This window comes from Pteropus vampyrus, unplaced genomic scaffold (genome assembly GCF_000151845.1).
Source record: "Pteropus vampyrus isolate Shadow unplaced genomic scaffold, Pvam_2.0 Scaffold109, whole genome shotgun sequence".
Lineage (NCBI taxonomy): Eukaryota > Metazoa > Chordata > Mammalia > Chiroptera > Pteropodidae > Pteropus > Pteropus vampyrus.
The window spans coordinates 1,492,025-1,510,278 of record NW_011888890.1 but is presented as its reverse complement, the minus strand read 5'-3'; the positions used below and the strand labels follow the sequence as shown (position 1 = coordinate 1,510,278).

Here is an 18,254-nt window from a genome sequence, read left to right as displayed (position 1 = left end):
ACTTACCATGTGCTCTCATTTCTCATCTAGGTAACTAGTAAGCCTAGCTTATTTCATGTAGTCAGTCTTGGAGCTTCCAAGTGTTGCTCTTCTTTCCAAAATGCAAATTTCATCATGGCATTCTTCTGCCTAAAATCTTTCGGTGGTTTCCCTCTGTGTTCAGGGTGAAGTCCAAGCTCATTGACATAGTTTAACAGTGTGTTTCACTCTTAGATCATGCTCTGCTTGTGGGTCATGAAATATCAGAGTACATCACATATTGGAAGGGTAAATATCATTTTATTAAACTTTTTTGGTTATATATTTCATACATATGAAATACATACTTATGTATCTCATATATTCCTGTGTGTACTGGTAGCATTACAAAATATATTTCTTAAGAGTTGATTGAGGTCAAACGGTTAGATATGTTTTTTACCATTCTTTCATATGCAATGATTCTAGTCATTTCAGTTTAATTGGCTTTTCTGCCTGCTTTTATACCTTTGCTTATTTGCTCCCTCATTCAGAAGAGCTACCTGCCAGTCTTCATATAACTAATTCAAAAATTTCACTCTTTGGATATTTTTTTCCTGATGGCAACTTACCGTAATAAATACATTCGTATTGCAACCTAGTATACACATAAATATTCACATAAGGAAAGTTCCATGAAACAATAACCTTCCTGTATGAGATGCTTTCTTGCCCCCTTGCCTTCTATCTTACTTCATCTTACTTGATATTGATCTGTCTTCACTGAGGTTAGGGCTCCTCCCTTTTATATTTATACCCAGTGCCAAGGTGTAGCATACAGTCAATAGATGTTGATTAAATTAATGAAATACTGAATTGGTATGTTATCTAGGACTCTTTACAATATTGTTTAAGCTTGAACTGTAGAAGCTAACTTTTATGGTTGCTTCTCAATGATTTTATTACAGGAGGGTAACTTTTTTCTTTAAAACTTTAAAACTAAAAATTGTTTCTATGTTAAATTCTTTATATTTATCAATTGTGACTGCATAGTTCTAGCCTCACATCATGATAGACATTACATTGCATTTTGTCACATCAGTGATCTCAGAATTGATTATCATTTGTGATTTGTGGTCAGCAAGTTTGATGAAGTCCAAATGCTGGACACATAATGCTAATTTGTTTTTATGGGAACTGAGTGGTTTCAAAGGAGAGAACTTTTATGTATAACGGTAATCAAATGCAGATTTGGGGGGATGGGGTGAGATATGAAAGCACAGAATCAGGTGGAGTTGAATCATCTTATTTCTGAATATTTAAAACTTTGTAAATGACATTTTCACAGGATATTTAGTTACTTACAATTTTCCTTTGTGGAAGATAATTATTTATTAAACCATTAATAGATTCTCATGGAGAACTGTTATTGAAGAGAGAGATCCATTTGTTGGAATGTAATAAAAAAGAATGAATCAAGACAAAACCTCTAAATGCAAGCACCAGAAAAATTACAACATATCACAGTGAATTTGCAAGTGGTAAGTCTGCATTTAATTTTACATGGGAATATGTTTCTGAATTATGTGGCATGATATCTTTAAAGTCTTATGTTTAGATGTGTTTAACAGTTGTTCATTTGCAAAATAAAATTATGTTTATTTAAAAGTTTTTTTTTATTAAATTTTAACTAAACATTTTCTTAGATAAGGCTTTTTCCATAGAGAAAAATAATCTATAGGTAATAAAGTTTTAGAAACATCTTTCTGGATTATGAATCTTATATGGCTTTACAGCTGATGCTCCTACACTGCATTTTAAAAAATATTAATTTTAAAAGCATATAATTTAAGAATAATATGTAGTGATAAGAGAGGCTTCAATTAAACACTTTGTTTGTAGGGTTGTAGTGTCTAATCAGAACCCATAGGCTATCTTTATATTTCTGTTGGGTGAAAAGAATTTAGAACTACATGTGTTTATTAATAAACTTAGAAGAACACATAAATACATACATAAAATGTGAAAGCCTTCCTTCTCATTGCTCTTTCTTTCCTCTGCTCAGTGATAACTACTGTGACCAGTTTAATAGATGTGTTCTTTCACACTTTTTTCCTATACATATATAGAAATTACTTATACATATATTTTTTCTATCAAAAAATTACATTATACAAATATTTCTATAACTTACTTTCTCCTCCAACATTTAATTATGAAAAATTTTAACGGGAGAGTAAAAGAATTATTTAGTATAACATCCGACTACCTATTACCTACATTAACAACTAATATTTTACTGAACTTTATCACATACTCATCCATCCCTCTGTTCATCTGTCAATGCATTTTAATTTTTTTGGATCCATTTCAAAGTAAATTGCAGACATCGATACATTTCCTCCCCTTTCTTCCCAATACTTCAGCATACATATCATTAACTAGAGTTCAGTGTTGGTTTACAGGGTTTTTAAAAAGGTAAATTTACATACCATGAAATGCACCAATCTTAAGAGTATGTTTACTGAGCTTTGGCAATTCATAACCTCTGTATCTCAAACTCATATCGAGATAGAGATCACTATCAGACACTGCAGAAAGTTCCCTATGCTCTTTCCTAGGCTATCTGTATCCTCCCTCCCTTCAGGAAACCACTGTTAAGATTTTTCCCCTCCACCATAGATTTTGCCTATGTAACTTATTTTTCTTCACTCCAGTACTATGTGTAGGTAGTCATATGACGATCTAGATCTACCTCTTTTTTCCTTTGTTTTTTTTTCCTTTTAAAATTGCAGTGGCTCAAAAATAGTCTACACTGTGGATGTGTTATAATTTGATCATTCCCCTGTCTTTACGTGGACATTTAGGTTGTGCCATATTTTTGTGATTGTGAAAAGTGCTGTATAGAACATTCTTATATGTATATATACCTGTCTACTCTAGTGAGTATTTTGTAGGTATTACTAGAAATAAAACTGGATCAAAGAGTTTAACATTTTAATAGATACTGTCAGATTGCCCTCCAAACGATTGTATCAGTGAAAGTGTATGAAAGTGTCCTTTTTCCTCTGCCTCCTCAACATTAGGTTTCATCTATCTTTCTAAAAATTTTTCAATACAAAAGATGAAAAATATACCTAGTTATTTCACATTTTCCTAATCACTAGTGCTTAGTCATTGGATTTTTTTCTTTTCTGAATTGTCTTTATGTATTTACTTTGTATGTCTCTTATTAGTCATATGTTATATTATTTTTTCCAGAGATGCTTTGTCTTTTAACTTTGTTTTTGATGTGTTTCGGAACTTCAGAGCTTCTTTCTTTATGTGGTCAAATTTGATTTATGGGTCTTATTTGTGAACACCTTCCTCATTACAATATTATAAAACCACATGTTATTTTTCTATTAGTTTTGCTATTTTTAAATTTGGAATTTAGAAGAGAAAGAAAAATCACTGTGAACTGAGGTACCAGGAACATTTTCATATGGAGAGTGAGATTCAAATTGACCTTAAAGTATGAGTTGAATTTAGAGTAAGCAAAATGGTAAGGTCATTTCAGATAGGAGAAATGTGAGAGGGAATATATTTTTCTTATTCATGGAGCAGTGATAAGACTACTGGCTGAGGTGGCTGATAAAACTGTATATTTAAAGATATATATTTGACGACTAGATTTCTTGTCAATTATTTTGGCTAACTTTTACCATTTTCTAAAATCTGTATTCTGATGTTACAGTTTTCTATCACTTTAGTTTTATAGTGACTTGAGAATTCTTCCTCAGAAAAATGTGTAGTGAAATTTAGTTGCCTGAAAAGGCAAAAAAGGAAAGGTGGTTTCCTACCAGAATAGTTTGAACATTGTAAATATTTACATAGTCCAGTTTATTAGAGTTGAATTATAATTTCTTTTTTAAAAAGTTCGTGCTGTAGTAATTTACATCATTAATGAAGTTAGTCACAGCACTCAAGTATAGTTACCAGATAGCAATCTTAAAAAATGTTGAAGTACCAGTATGTCTACTAGTTACATCAAAGTTTGAGTTATGAGCTCACCATTTAATATACAAATTAATATGTTGGAATCTCTAGCTAATGAAAGTATTTTACAAATGCCACCCTTAAGATGAACTAGCAGCATTGCGTTCAGTTCGGTTGTTGCTCAGAATGTGTAATAGTTTCTGTTCAATCATGAGCCACGCCTGGTAGATATTACCTGAGTGGAGTGATCCTGCAACTCTACCAGTTACCTGTTTCTGTTTGAAATCTGATTTGAAGTTCTTGGGAGACTACTGTTTTCTTCTCTACAATCTACTTGTGAAGATTATGTGGCACTAATTTTCACTGATCAGGTATTTAAAGAAATATTCAACATCTTATTTGTTTACTGTTTTATTTTTCTGTCTTTTGCTCAGTTGGCTTGGGGATGCTTGTTCATCTAGACTTTGTTGCCTATATATGTTTACATCCAGGAAAAACACAATTTTTAACTATACTTTTCACTGTCTAATATTTTTCTTTTGTGAAGAATCTTCTAGTGATAAGAAAAATTCCTTTTCTGAGAGGAGAATAGAAATAGGATTTAAAAAATGAATGAGTATTTGATAATTTGCTACTTGTTTTGCTGGCTTATTTGCTTTTCTTTTTCTAATATTAATAAATATTAAATTTAGAAATAAGTAATGAAATTACTCTGTTATGTATAATTCATAGACTGTTGTTTAGTACTGAATGGAACTGAACAGTTAAATGAAAGAAGGTATATGAAGTTAATAATATTGAACATGTTGAGAGACAGTCTTCTGTCTTTTAGCACTTGATGGTTGGCAAGACTGTAAACATAAACATTCTTTTTAATGCTTCTCTTTTTAGCTATGTAGATAGTTTATCATTTGTATTTGAGCTCCTTTAGTTTTTAAAATAATACCTAGCAAATTAAATAGCATGCATTATCCTCTGTGACTTTCTTCATTTAAATGTGATAGTTCTTTTAAATTTCGAATTAAAAGGTGATGAAGTTCAAACTTCTTTTAAAGATCTAGGCATGATTCCTATTTTAGAGTTAATATATAGGTACTAACTTAGACCATCTCTGATGTAAACAGTTGGGTGGTGTTGTGTTTGAGTTCTTGTCTTATTTTCTGCTGCCCCAATATTTGTAGATTCTAGGGATGATAGCAAAGGGATATTCTTTTAAAACTAAGTAACTCTTAATTTTTTTTTTTTTCTTGAAGCTTTGTAGCTTCAAGAACATTGGCAGGGCCTCCAAGAGATGGTACAGAGAAGCTTTTCAACTGATGATAATTCTTAGAATGAAATAGTCTGGGAATTAAACTGAAAATTAGGGAGTCATTACTCAACTTTCTTCTGACCCCTAATATCCAATCAATTAGTAAAACTTACTGGGTTGATATTAACTATTTCTTCAGTTGATCTTTTCTCTAAAAGTAATTTTGGCTATTGTCTTCTCTTAGCCGAACTGATCTCTGTCTTTAATTTTATCCTCTACTCCAGAGCTTCAATAATTTATTTAAAGTATAAGTTTCATTATGTTAACCCCCTGCTTCAATAGCTCTTCAGTGCCTAAAAATGAAGTCTTAGCTTTCTAACATGACTTCTGTATGTTCTTCATGATTTAGCCCCTTCTTTCTCAACACTCACTCTCCACTGAAAGCTTTGTAATTTATGATGGCAGTTTGTGATAACCTCCTGCAATTTTTACTCGTATATACCTACTGCTTTTCCTTCTGTTGGCAGTATTGTTGTCACTCTTCTTTGCTTAGGTAAATTTTATTCATCTTTTAAGATTGAATTCAGGTTTTACCCGCTACAGGAAGTCTTCCTCTGATTTAACCAGTCCCCATCTTTTGTACCACTAGTAACACCTTGTCCACGTTTCTGGAACTTACCGTATTCTATTAAACCCATTTAACGACTCTTTAGACTGTTAATTCTTTTAAGCAAAGACCATGTTTTAGTCATCACTGTATCTATAATCCCTAGCAAGTGACTGCTATATAATGGAGGCTCAGTGAATGTTTGTTGAACTGAGTTCAACTCATTACTGTAACATTGAAGTCTTATTGAAGCTTCTGGATCAGTAATTCCTAGGTATCATCAGCAGTATCAGATACAGTTTGGGAGCATTTTATAGTTTTTGACTTTACACCATAAAAAGTTATGATTCCATAGACCTAGAATGGAGCCTAGAAATAAGTATTTTAAAGACACGGCTCAGTTGATTTTCGTTTGCTTACAGGTTTGAGAAACACTTTGAATTTATTATTGTATTATTCCATTGTAGTTTATGTAAAAGTTGTCCCCTAGACCTTGTACAGTAGTTTATTATTTAAGCTTTATGTCTACTAAAGTATGAATATTTTTTAAGTCACCTTTTTGGTACCATGGATATAGAAATATCTTAACTTTAAATGGCTAAGTGGGGGGTCTGTTTGCATTTCGTTAACACTCAACTGAAAAAAGCTCCATTTAAATAGGACTCTTCTTGAGTTGATAGTGATAAGAGTAATTGGTCTTTATTCCGTGGAATTAATTATTTTTGGCAATTAGTAATTGCTTTTCCCTTTCTATTGCAGTTTTTCAAAATGATTTTCAAGCTTTTCATTACGATTTAAAATTAAACTAAATTGCACAAATATTAAGTGTACAGCTCAGTGAATTTTTATATATGTGTATACCCATAAAGCACTACCTAGGTCAATATATAGAATGTTTCTAGCCTCTCAAAGATTCTCTCATGTCTCTTTCCAGTTAATATACCCCCTCCCATCACAAGATTACCACTATTTTGACTTGACTGCCCATCGGTTAGTCTCATGATGAAAGCTACGAAAAAAATTTATATTAATATATATATATGTGTACCTCATTTCTCTCGGGTTTATACATGGTATTCTTGGGCTAAGGATAGACTAGTGTTAACTTCAGAAGGTAGCGTCAATTTATATTTTGTGATAACAATTCATAATGAAAATTGAAATTAAATTATTTGAAGTTTTTGGTGAAGTTTTTAATATCTTTGAACTTCTTTTTGCTTTCCAAAGTGTTTTATTTTGTCAGAAATATACAAAGAAAACTAAATAAGTGTCATTTTATAGTTGCCAGTAATATAGTTTTGTTTTAGTCAAATTTTTTCTATATAAGTAACGTTTTTCTTTTTTTCTCTCCTTAGGATCATCTCTCCTTGTGGGTTGGCAGGCAGTTGTAGGACTGCAAAATGGGTCTCCGGATTCACTTTGTTGTTGACCCACATGGTTGGTGCTGCATGGGTTTGATTGTTTTTGTCTGGTTATACAATATTGTTATAATTCCCAAAATTGTCCTCTTTCCTCACTATGAAGAAGGACATATTCCAGGCATATTAATAATAAGTAAGTTTCTAGGTCTTTATTTCTTTATATAATTAAAGATTTTCCTCATTTCGAATGTTTCTAGAGTATAGTGCTACTATGATCTTCCTTTTAATATTATTAGTACTGTTATTACTAAGTTATTTACTAAATTATGGAAGTTTTAAAAAATAATGGACTTTATATTTTTCAGGGTTAGATAAAAGTGATATTTCCGTATGTAACTCTGCAAAATATATAAAGATCATTTTGTTTAAAAAAATCTGGTAACAATAGTGCTAATTTGCATGTGTCTATATTTTTAATGTTTCTGTTATGTATTTATTGCAAATGTAGAAGGAGTTTTAGGACTGAAGATGATATCCATTACTGAGAAATGAGAGTTTCATGATACAAATAGTGATTATGATGTTGATTATAGCACTGAACTTCTGGATAATTTTTTCCTGCTATAATTCATTGATAATGGCTTGCTTATGATTAAAAGAATAAGTTTGAAATGACATATTTTGCATGTACACAGCATTTACATGTACATTTTGTCATTTTGACCTCACAAGAGCTGTGGGAAATACAATCTCTGTTACACAAATGATAAAACTGACCAATACCATGCAGTCAGTGCTAGTTAGCACTTGAACTAAGTTTCCTGTTAAAGGTGCCTTCTTTTCCCCTAAACAAAATGCCTGTTTCTTATTCATTTTAAAGGTGGAATTATACCGTTATTTTTTCTAGTTTTTCATTTTAAAACTTTAAAAAGAGTTTCTAGATTCTTTATTTTCAAATTAAATATATTAAGAGCTATCAGAAGGAACAGTTGAACATTACTAATGCAAAGTAATTTTGAAGATAGCCAGTTAGAGCTAATGAAGAAGTTTAATTGTAGAATGGGTTTAAAGATGCTGCTTTGATTCTTTCCATTATAGTATATGTAGTAATTAAAAGGGAACCCATTTATATTATTATTGCTAGGGAATCTCTGTTAATAATCTGATTTATAACAAGTTTATCAGTTATTATCATGCAGTATTATTTGGTGAAGGAAATGAATTTATCATTTAATTTTATCTTTTGAAAATTATCTTGATAGATTAAAATATACATTTAAAGTTTAAATATGCTGATTTATAAAATGTTTTGAAAGATAAATGACTAATTTTACTTATTTGTGTATTTCAAAGTCTTCTATGGCATTGCCATATTTTGTCTGGTTGCCTTAGTCAGGGCCTCAGTAACTGATCCGGGAAGACTTCCTGAGAACCCTAAGATTCCACACGGAGGTATGGTACTCTTCAGATTCATCAGTTTATTACGACAGAATTATCTTTATTAATATGTTTTATTACCTTTAGTATATATTAGTTATATATGTCATCTAACACAACTTTCAAGTTTTTTCTCATATGTTTCCTTTTCAGACTTCTCTATTTATTTAAAATAGCAAATCCCAGCTGACTCCTCATATCCCTACTCCCTGGCTATCCTTTTCAGTTTGCTTGTGTATTGGTTTGTCTCTCCTCCCACTCTAGATCTGTATAATCTCTGTGAGGGTGTAGATTTGTTGTTTTGTTTTCTTTATTTGTTTAGTGCTGTCCTTAGTGCCCAGAACAGACTCTGTCACTTAGTAAATGATGGGTAAATATTTGTTACATATAATTATCTGAGAAATTATATTTTTATTCGACAAAAAAATTTTTGATGGTGCCATTTACCTCGATATAATATATTTCTTATAACGAATTATGCAGAATTATAACATATGTATTATAATATATTGCCTATATTTCTCCACATTCTAACAATTCCATGAAAAATTTGAAAGCCTTTTATTCTAGTTTCAGTTGAAGGTAATTTTTAATCACCTTATTACATAGTAACCGTTCACACCACAAAAATGTGGTAGAGTGTATTGCTTGTTTTATTACATGCTGATATAGTAAACCTCATTTACCTTTTTTCTCGAGTTTCACTTTCTGATTATTTGCTCTGTAAGCTTTGAGAACTCTGTACTTTTTTTTTTTCCTGTGAACTGATATTTATTTATTTTTTCTTTTTTAAATTAAATTTATTGGGGTGACATTAGTTAATAAAATTTATAGATTTCAGGTGTACAATTTAATAATACATCATCTTTATATTGCATTCTGTGTTCATCACCCAAAGCCAAGTCTCTTTCCATCACCATGTACTTTCTTCTGTTAAAAAATTTATATGTCTTTGTTGTACATTCTAGAGCCAAAATACTTTTTATAGTAATTCAGTGGTTTCCATACTTGCTGCACATTAGAATCACCTGGGGAGCTTTTAAAAATCTCAATGTCTAGATCACATTGCATTAATTAAATTGCAGTGTGTTGCGGTGGGTGCCAGGTATCAGTATTTTTTGAGTACTGATCCTAGGTGATTCTAGATGATTCCGGGTGTAGCTATTTGGGAAGCAGTAATCCTTTCCAAAATAATATTAAGCGGCAGGTCACTTAAAGAGCCTTTCTTTGAGTGTCTGATTATTGTTTTTTGAGACCCATCATTTAGGGGCTTGCTTGGCCTTGCAAGTTTAATGATTAAATGGGAATGATATGACACCGATGTTTACGTAGCTGTAGAAGTTTCTGAAAACTATGCTGAATATTTAGTTTTTATTATAGGAACAATATTACTACCACTTTGCAGAGTGTGTGTTTTTGTGGGAGAGTAACACTCTGTGATTTGTATAAAATCCCTCTTCTCAACTAGCCTCAACCAAAGGCTCTAAAATATAGATAACATGTATTATCTACTTCAACTCTAAAACCCAATGTTCCCAGAAAAATCAAGCAGTCTTTTCCTAACTCTGAAGAAATCTTTATTTTGCAGTGGTCAAACACTCAGTGCCTAATGTGGCAGATAACTGCAAATCAGTGAATGGGGCTAGGGAGGAACTATTTCATATTGAAAAATCTTATAACTTTTCTAATGGAAGTGGCTGCTACTCAGCTACAGTGAAATTGTCACGCAGGCCTAGTCTTAGATCTGACAGTTTTTAAAGAGATAACAGGGAATCTTAATGTTTTTGAGAAATTTCATTATTTTAAAAAAATATTGGCAACTAATTAAAAAATTTAAAAACATTATAGACTAGTTAATGGAGGACACAACCTTGCTTAACTATTTGAATGTCTGTATTATATCTGGTCTCAATTGACATTTGGCCTGTTTTCTTCAGTGAGTCTAGAAGACTACAGATGAATAATTTTAGCTCTTTATTTACTTTTGCTATGATTTGGGGGAAAATTTGAAGTCATGTTTTTAGTGCTGGTTGCTTGATTATTTTGTAAATATGATTTTAACTTGTAAAAAAAGCCCAAAATTTTAACAGTGAAAAATAATATAATGACTAAAAAGTTGGAGCTATAGAATAGTGATATTTATTCAGCATTGTTTTAAGGTTGAGCAATTGATATAATTGAAATTTTTAGAAGAGGAAACTTAAATGCTAATACTTTGGGATTTTATCCATTTTTTGAATTTAATTACTCTGAAGTAATTTACATGCCTTTTAAAAAAAAACAAAACAATAAATTTAATATCTGTGTGACCCACCAAATATTAGGCAATTTGAATATAAGAGAATTTTATTTAAATATAAGAGAATTTCCATTTTCCCATGCAAAGATCCTTCGAGCTTGATTTTATAAACTTTAAGAGATGTAGATGAAAAAGTCAAATGAAATTATTAAATATATTATTTAAATTATTCACATGTATGTTCAAAATATAGAAATACTACATTTTGTCACTTTTAAATTTTATGAAATGATTTTTATTCAATGTCTTAACATTTTTAACAGCTTTTTTGAGTATAATTCACATGCCATGTAATTCACCCATTTAAACTACACGCACTGGTGGTTTTTAGTATACTCACAGAATTGTACAACTATCACCACAATCAGTCTTAGAACATTTTCATCAAACTCTTAATGGTATGTTTGACTTCAGTGTTTCTATCATCACTAGAGCTATTTTTTGACACGCTGTTACAGAGCAAAATCTTTTTCCTAAATTTTAAAAAATATAGCACATTTTAAATTTGTCTGATGCTCTCCTTTAAAATTTTGACCCAAGCCATAGGGATGGATAAATATGCTGTTAATGCTTAGGGTCATGTAATCACTGATAGTTTTGCTTTTTCCTTTCCTTTTATATTGCTTTATAAAAGTGATTTGTAGGATACTTACTGACATTTATTTCCTACAATGGCAACCAGTTCTGTCAGGGAACCTCTGTTAAGACCCAAAACTTGTATTGATTTTGGTAGTTTCAAGTTATATTTTTTCCCCAAAACACTACTCTGTGATTTTCAATGCAGTAATTGAGAAAGGGCCCCCTAATATACAAGTCATTTAAAAGACTCAAATAGAAGATGATTTCTTCCTTTCTGAGGGATAAACAAAACCAAACCTTGCTTTATATTCATTTATAGATTTACAGCATTAATAAGGATCCATGTTAAACAATGTAATACTGTTTACTTACATTAATCAGCCTCAATCATTTATGGAGTTTTTCTTTTTTTCTTTGATTTATGTTTTGCTTTTTCTTTCCTTTAAAAATGTTAGTTTTTATTTTTTCTATAGCTACCGTAAATAGGCAGTTGGAGTCTCTCTCATAAGGCTTTTATTTTATCTTACTAAATGGCTAGTAACAAAAGTGTTGTAGGAAATGATCAGCCATCAGATTGTATCAGTTACCAAGGACCTCTTTGGACACGAATAAACCCTAAAGAAAGAAATGGAGGAGACTAATATGGTTTATGAGTATGTAGGATAGGTTAAGATGGATGGATTTTTTTCTTGCTATACAAGCACAAACATAGATTACACTTTTAATTAAGTTTCTAGATTTTTACAATAGTGGTTTTTACTTTGTTTTCTAAAAACACAGGTATGTGTGTGTTTGTGCTCATGCACATGTATGACAATGAGATTTTGTAGGTGTTTCTCATTTTAGAAACTTGTATCTTAAATTTAGCAAAAGGAATGTCTCAAGCTCTTTTTTAAAACAAATTTATGGTTCAGACCATAAATCGGCGAACTATTCTTTACTGTAAAGAGTCAGATAGTAAATATTTTCAGCTTTATGGACCATATAGTCTCTATCACAACTTCACAGTTCAGACATTGTGGCATAAAAGCAGCCATAGACAATATGTAAATGAATGAACATAGCTGCGTTCAAATAAAACTTTATTTATGGATACTGAAATTTGAATTTCGTGATTTTTACATACCACAAATTATTATTATTCTCAATCATTTAAAATTGTCAAAACCACTCTTAGCTCATGGGTCACACAAAAACAGGTTGCGTCCTGGATTTGCATATGGACTGTAGTTTGCCAAACTGCGATCTAGACTACAGAATTATAGACTTTCTCTGCCTATAGCCAGATACTCTCTTCTCTTCTGAGGATAAATATTTTAAGTATGAATAAAGAATTTTGTTCTCTAGAATATTATATGCTAAAATTGCCAATAATGAATATACCATGTTTATGTTTTAAGGGACTAGTTTAAGAACATAAAGTTTTTATGTTGTCTTATAATGAAAATTGGCTCACTGAGGAGAATCTTCTTTATGATTATATTTCTTCAAAGTGTTAACATTGGGATGTTTGGGAGCATCTAGTTAAGTGGGGAAAAAAGTGATATGCTTGTGACATTGTATTTTGCCTCATATGAAACGAGTTTTTATTTCACTTTCAGTAAAATAATACTAGTTTAACTGTATCTAAATTAAGCTTTAAAACTTGCTCTCTCACATGATTTACTTTCATTAAAATAAGAACTGTAAGTAGGAAATTAAAGAGGATTTTATTTTAAAATGAGATTTTAAATGTAAAAGATAAGTTCTCACCTTTCATATTATTGAAACAATTTTGATACAGGTTTTATTTATACTTCATTGATTTCTTCAGAGACATCTATAGCCGAATGTTTTTCCCGCACTTTATAAAATTCCAATATATCGATTTTACTTCTGGCCATTAAAATAATAGAATTAAAATAGTAGGTTTTTTTTTTTTTTTTTTTTTTAGACTATCGAGCACTACCTACTATGATCTTCTTTCACTTGAGTTTAGACAATTTGATTTAAAAATTGTAAACTTTTCATACTTTAGTAAGCACTTAGTGACTACCTACTGTGTGATAGGTTCACACTTTGCATATACTAATATTCACTCTGAATGGGGAGTTAGATTGATTTTACATACTTTTAATGAGGTTAGGGTATAGTTTAAACATAAGTCATAGAAGATTTAATTTTGTAAAAGTAAAATTTTATTTCAACAAATATTATTAAAATATATTCTGTATAACAAAGCAAGTTGTCTTGCCTTGGTAAATGACTTTCCCATATAGTTTTAATGGATCTGATTAGAATAATTTATAATGAAAGCACAAGACTTTTCTCTTTATTTCTGTAAACTTCATGTTTTTGGTACAAAACTTATTTGTGTCCTCTTTCACTACAGGCTAGGGGAAATTGCCCTTGATGGTAGGACAGTTTTGTAAAGAAGTTTCTTTCCATTAAGTAGTAGTCTCGTAATCTTTTCACTTCTGAAACTATTTTAATATATCCTAAACTAATCTGAAATTCTTTTCAAATATCCCTCATAAGCATTGCCAAATGAATTCAGCGATATTATTAAATGGCTTTTGGCCGAGAGTGTGAGGAGACAGAATGCCATCTCTGTTTCTCTTGAGTTTATAGGATTGATTTTGACTTATTAATCCATGAAACCAGGGCTCAGCATTATTCCTTCTTTAGAGCCTTAATAAAATTTCTAGACGTAAATTTGTTTAAATAAAATTCTGTTTTAATATAATAATTCGATTGTACTTTAGGGTTTTGTCATTAAATTTTACTTATAGCAACGTATCCAAAACCCAGATACATTGTTTTCTATTCCTTAGTTTGACTACTGTCTTATTTTTATGGAGTTTAAACTTAGAAACATACAAAATCAGATATACATAGACTAGAACAGCAACATTTATGGCAAACACATTTATACTGGAGACTTAGAAGAAAAATTTCTTAGACATATATATTGAAGACTTCCTATAAAATCTCCTATTAAGTCGTTGCTGAATTTAAACACTACTCATTTGCCTTCATTAAATGGATTTTAATTTATTTCTCTAGAAAGGGAGTTCTGGGAATTATGTAACAAGTGTAATTTGATGAGACCAAAGCGTTCCCATCACTGCAGCCGCTGTGGCCATTGTGTTAGGAGAATGGATCATCACTGTCCATGGTAAGAAATGAATAATTCACTTTTAGGGAAATAAACCTAGTAAAAATTAAATCTTAGTGCTTAGCACATTTATACAAAAGACGTATCAAGATTATATAGTTTTAAAAAATCTTTTAATAAGGATACATTTTTGATTGTATGGTCTGTGAACTCCCAAAGTCATTTTTTCATAGAGATCCTATCTTTTCTAACAAGGAGATATATGAGCAGAAAACTAAGAATTAACATGTGCTCAAATATACAAAAGACTTAAGGTGATTATGTTAAATGAGGTAATATATATAAAGCATTTTGTATACTGTCTGACACTTAGAAGGTACTTAAATAGTGGCTGTTATTGTTTCTAAAAGTAGTAAACCATATACATCCCATTGTTTGAATTTCCTTTCCCAGTTATTTAAAGAATAACACTTTTCAGGTACCTTGATTCCTCATTTTAAGCCTGTATTATATATTGGATATAAGTATTAACATTGCACACATGCTGGATATGTATAAGTGGAAATTAGTTGATTCTGCTGAACTGCCAACATTTTTGGTCAATAGAGGGCTCTCTTGTAATATTTAAAAATGTTCAGTTCAGAAATAGAATTTTTTAAAACAAATGCTATGAGAATTCTTCATTGTATCTCATTTCAAAGCTGTCACAAAAATCTGTGAACAAGATATTGTATTTAATTCTGTTTTATTTAGCATGGGATCTCTAAATATTTAAACTGGTATATTGTGGCACTTTATAAATATATCTATACATATATATTTATGTTTGTATACACATGCATGCACGCATACAAAGTTAACTACATAATGGGCTTCTTAAATTTATGACTGCATTTATCTAAAGTTGACTCAAAGGAAGAATTTAGCTTTGCCTAATAATGCTAATCAATTTAGAGTTTCTCTTATTTTTGATAGTTTATTTTAGTAGCATAAGTTGTTATTAGCAAGCTTTTAGTGGAAATTTGAGTTTTACTATAAACTGATTATTTAAATAGAAGGTAATTTTCCGAGATTAGGAAAAAAAGCATTTAGATAAAAGCACTTTGTTTATTATATAAAAAAGTTTAAAATTGTCTAATTCTATCAACAGGATTATTATAGTGTATAATGTATAGTTGGTGTTTTAAAATGTGCCTTGAATTTAAACAGATTAATTCTCTAGTATTTTCCACACCTCAGTGATCTGTTTACAATTAAAATAGTAATAGATTTTAAAAAGCTAGGTAAAAAGGTAATAGATTTTAAAACCTAGTTAAACAAGTAAGTGTAATTATGCTGAAAAACTCAATTTTATATACTTTTTAGAGTCATGTTTCTGATTAACTAAAAATATAATAAATGTTCATGGTATCATGGATATTGATACTTCCTTTTATAAGAATTTAATAGTTTAAGCTTAAAAAAATACCAGCTCACTAGGAAATGTTTTGGTGCTATAGAGATTAGTGATATTATTCATTTATTTACTTTTAAGGAGTAAAGACTAACTTGATGACAAAATAAAGTGGTAGTGCCTAAACTCTAATTGAGGTGAGTTCTTTATTTCTAGGCTTCTTGCTTCCAATTTAGTCAACTTCTCAGTATTGATGGGAAGAAGAGTGGAAGTAGAAAGAATTAGAGGATAAGAAAGGAGGGTAGATCAGGGATCTGAATAGATTTAGGGTTTTTCATGATTGAATTCTGTAACAGAGCATTACTGAGATATTCAGTGTGAGGGAAATGTGCAATGTGAATTGGAAGCAGGGAGAATTTTTATTATGTTCAGAAACTGCATTGTTCTAACTGCCTTACAGCTTTAGGTTTGGAGGTCAATCCTCGGATCACATTAAGATTTTCTGGGTCTGATCACTCTTTCTGTGTATTTTAATTGTTTCCAAAAGAATTCTTACATATATATAGATTGACTACTTTAGTGTTTCTTAAAGCTCTTTGGGTAAAAAGAATGCCATGATCATAGCAGTTATTTCTAAAATTGTGGGGGACAGGAAGGATCTTACAAGAATAAGTCATCTTTCAAGCAGTAGCTGTTGAAGAGTATTTTTGAGTGCATACATAAACACAGTTCTCTGATAGCCTTGCTTGGAAATAACAGAACAGGAACTTTTCTTGTTAAAGCATGAGCTCTTAAGTCTGAGAAATACCTCTGCAAGGTTTTCTGTTCAGCTCTATATCTGATTTTAAAAAATAGTTTAATAACATACCTTTAAAACAACTTAAGTTAGGAATTGAACCTATTATATCGTTTTTTTCCCCCAGACAGTGGCAATGTATAATACTATATTGAAATAAAAAATATTTGTGCAAGGTAATTTATAGTTTTGAACTAGTGTTTTCAGCTGGAATTGTAAAATATTTTGGAAATTTGGGTACAATAAATTTTGAAACAAAATATTCAGATTGCTTTATCCTTGAAATTTTCTGATTATAGCATTAATCTTTTTTCCTAGTTATAGTTCACTATTGTATTGCTGGATGTGTAGCTCTAAGAATTTGTAAATAGTTTTGGATATGTGTTTATTTTCAGCCACCAAGGATAGCTTTTAAAAGTAAGAAAAATTGTGAATGCTTAGCAATTATGTCAGAGTCGCAGATTTAAGTTTTTTTTACTTTACATGATTCAAATTGCTCTCCAAACTAGAATGTTGTAATCGATGAGCAATGTGTAGAAGACGGTTCTTGTTCTCTTGGCCACAGAGTGTACGTGCTCTGGCACGTGTCTTAACTCCTTTGTTCCTGTTTCCATTTCAATGAGACAAGGAGACTGCCATCTGCTCTTCCTGCCTCACTGGGTAGTTGAGGGGGGATCATATTCATGGAGTACCTCTGTGAAGTAGTAAGTGCTTTACAATTGTGAGGTAGTGTATTTATATCTTTTCATATGCAATATTTGCTTTTAGGTTTGAGTGACTTTAGCATATCTCCATGAAGTTAAGCATATATGAAGTTCTTTGTTTTTATTTTTAGTTTTACCAGTTCTGAAATTAACATTTTTAAAGTTTAAAATAATTTTTCTTTTTTATTTTTTTTCTTTAGGATTAACAATTGTGTTGGTGAAGATAATCATTGGCTTTTTCTGCAGTTGTGTTTCTACACTGAACTTCTTACTTGCTACGCACTGATGTTTTCTTTCTGCCACTATTATTACTTTCTTCCACTAAAAAAGCGTAACTTGGTAAGAAATGTTTATATCCACTAATGTTAGAGCAGCTGTATCATACAGTTATGAACATGTGGTTCTTTTAAGTGCGGAAGATTGAAAATAAAAGCAACAACAATAAACCCCCAAATTAATGAATTTTAAGATGTATTGGAATTGAGAAAGTAGGCCCTAATCTGACATTCCTTTTTAACCAAATCCTTTTAAGATTGCTTATTAGTATTGAGTGACTTTCTTTAAAAAGCTACATTTTAGATCTTTTAATATATATGTTTTGGTCTCAGATATCTACAATAATGAAAAACAAAGTGAAAAATGTTAACTTCTTGTTTCTGTCCAGGAATAAAAATAGACATCAGAATTTTAAATGTTCTCTAAGGAACATTAGATTCTTGAGAAAAAGGACTCTCCCCCTCCGCTCCCCTATCTTTTCACAGTTAACAATAAGAATTTGCAGGATGCTTTAAAAAAT

At 30.7% G+C, this 18,254-nt stretch overlaps 1 protein-coding gene across 1 annotated transcript in view; it reads left to right on the top strand.

Annotated features, from left to right (window-relative positions):
- Window positions 1-212: 212 nt before the first annotated feature.
- ZDHHC21 (zinc finger DHHC-type containing 21) overlaps window positions 213-18,254 on the top strand; it is a 55,086-nt gene continuing 37,044 nt past the window's right edge. Inside the window, exons 1-6 of the mRNA XM_023533692.1 lie at window positions 213-267; window positions 1,368-1,499; window positions 7,148-7,346; window positions 8,507-8,605; window positions 14,514-14,625; window positions 17,659-17,797. Coding sequence (XP_023389460.1) covers window positions 7,193-7,346; window positions 8,507-8,605; window positions 14,514-14,625; window positions 17,659-17,797 — 504 coding nt within the window. The 5' untranslated portion in view covers window positions 213-267; window positions 1,368-1,499; window positions 7,148-7,192. The remainder of the gene's footprint in view (window positions 268-1,367; window positions 1,500-7,147; window positions 7,347-8,506; window positions 8,606-14,513; window positions 14,626-17,658; window positions 17,798-18,254) is intronic.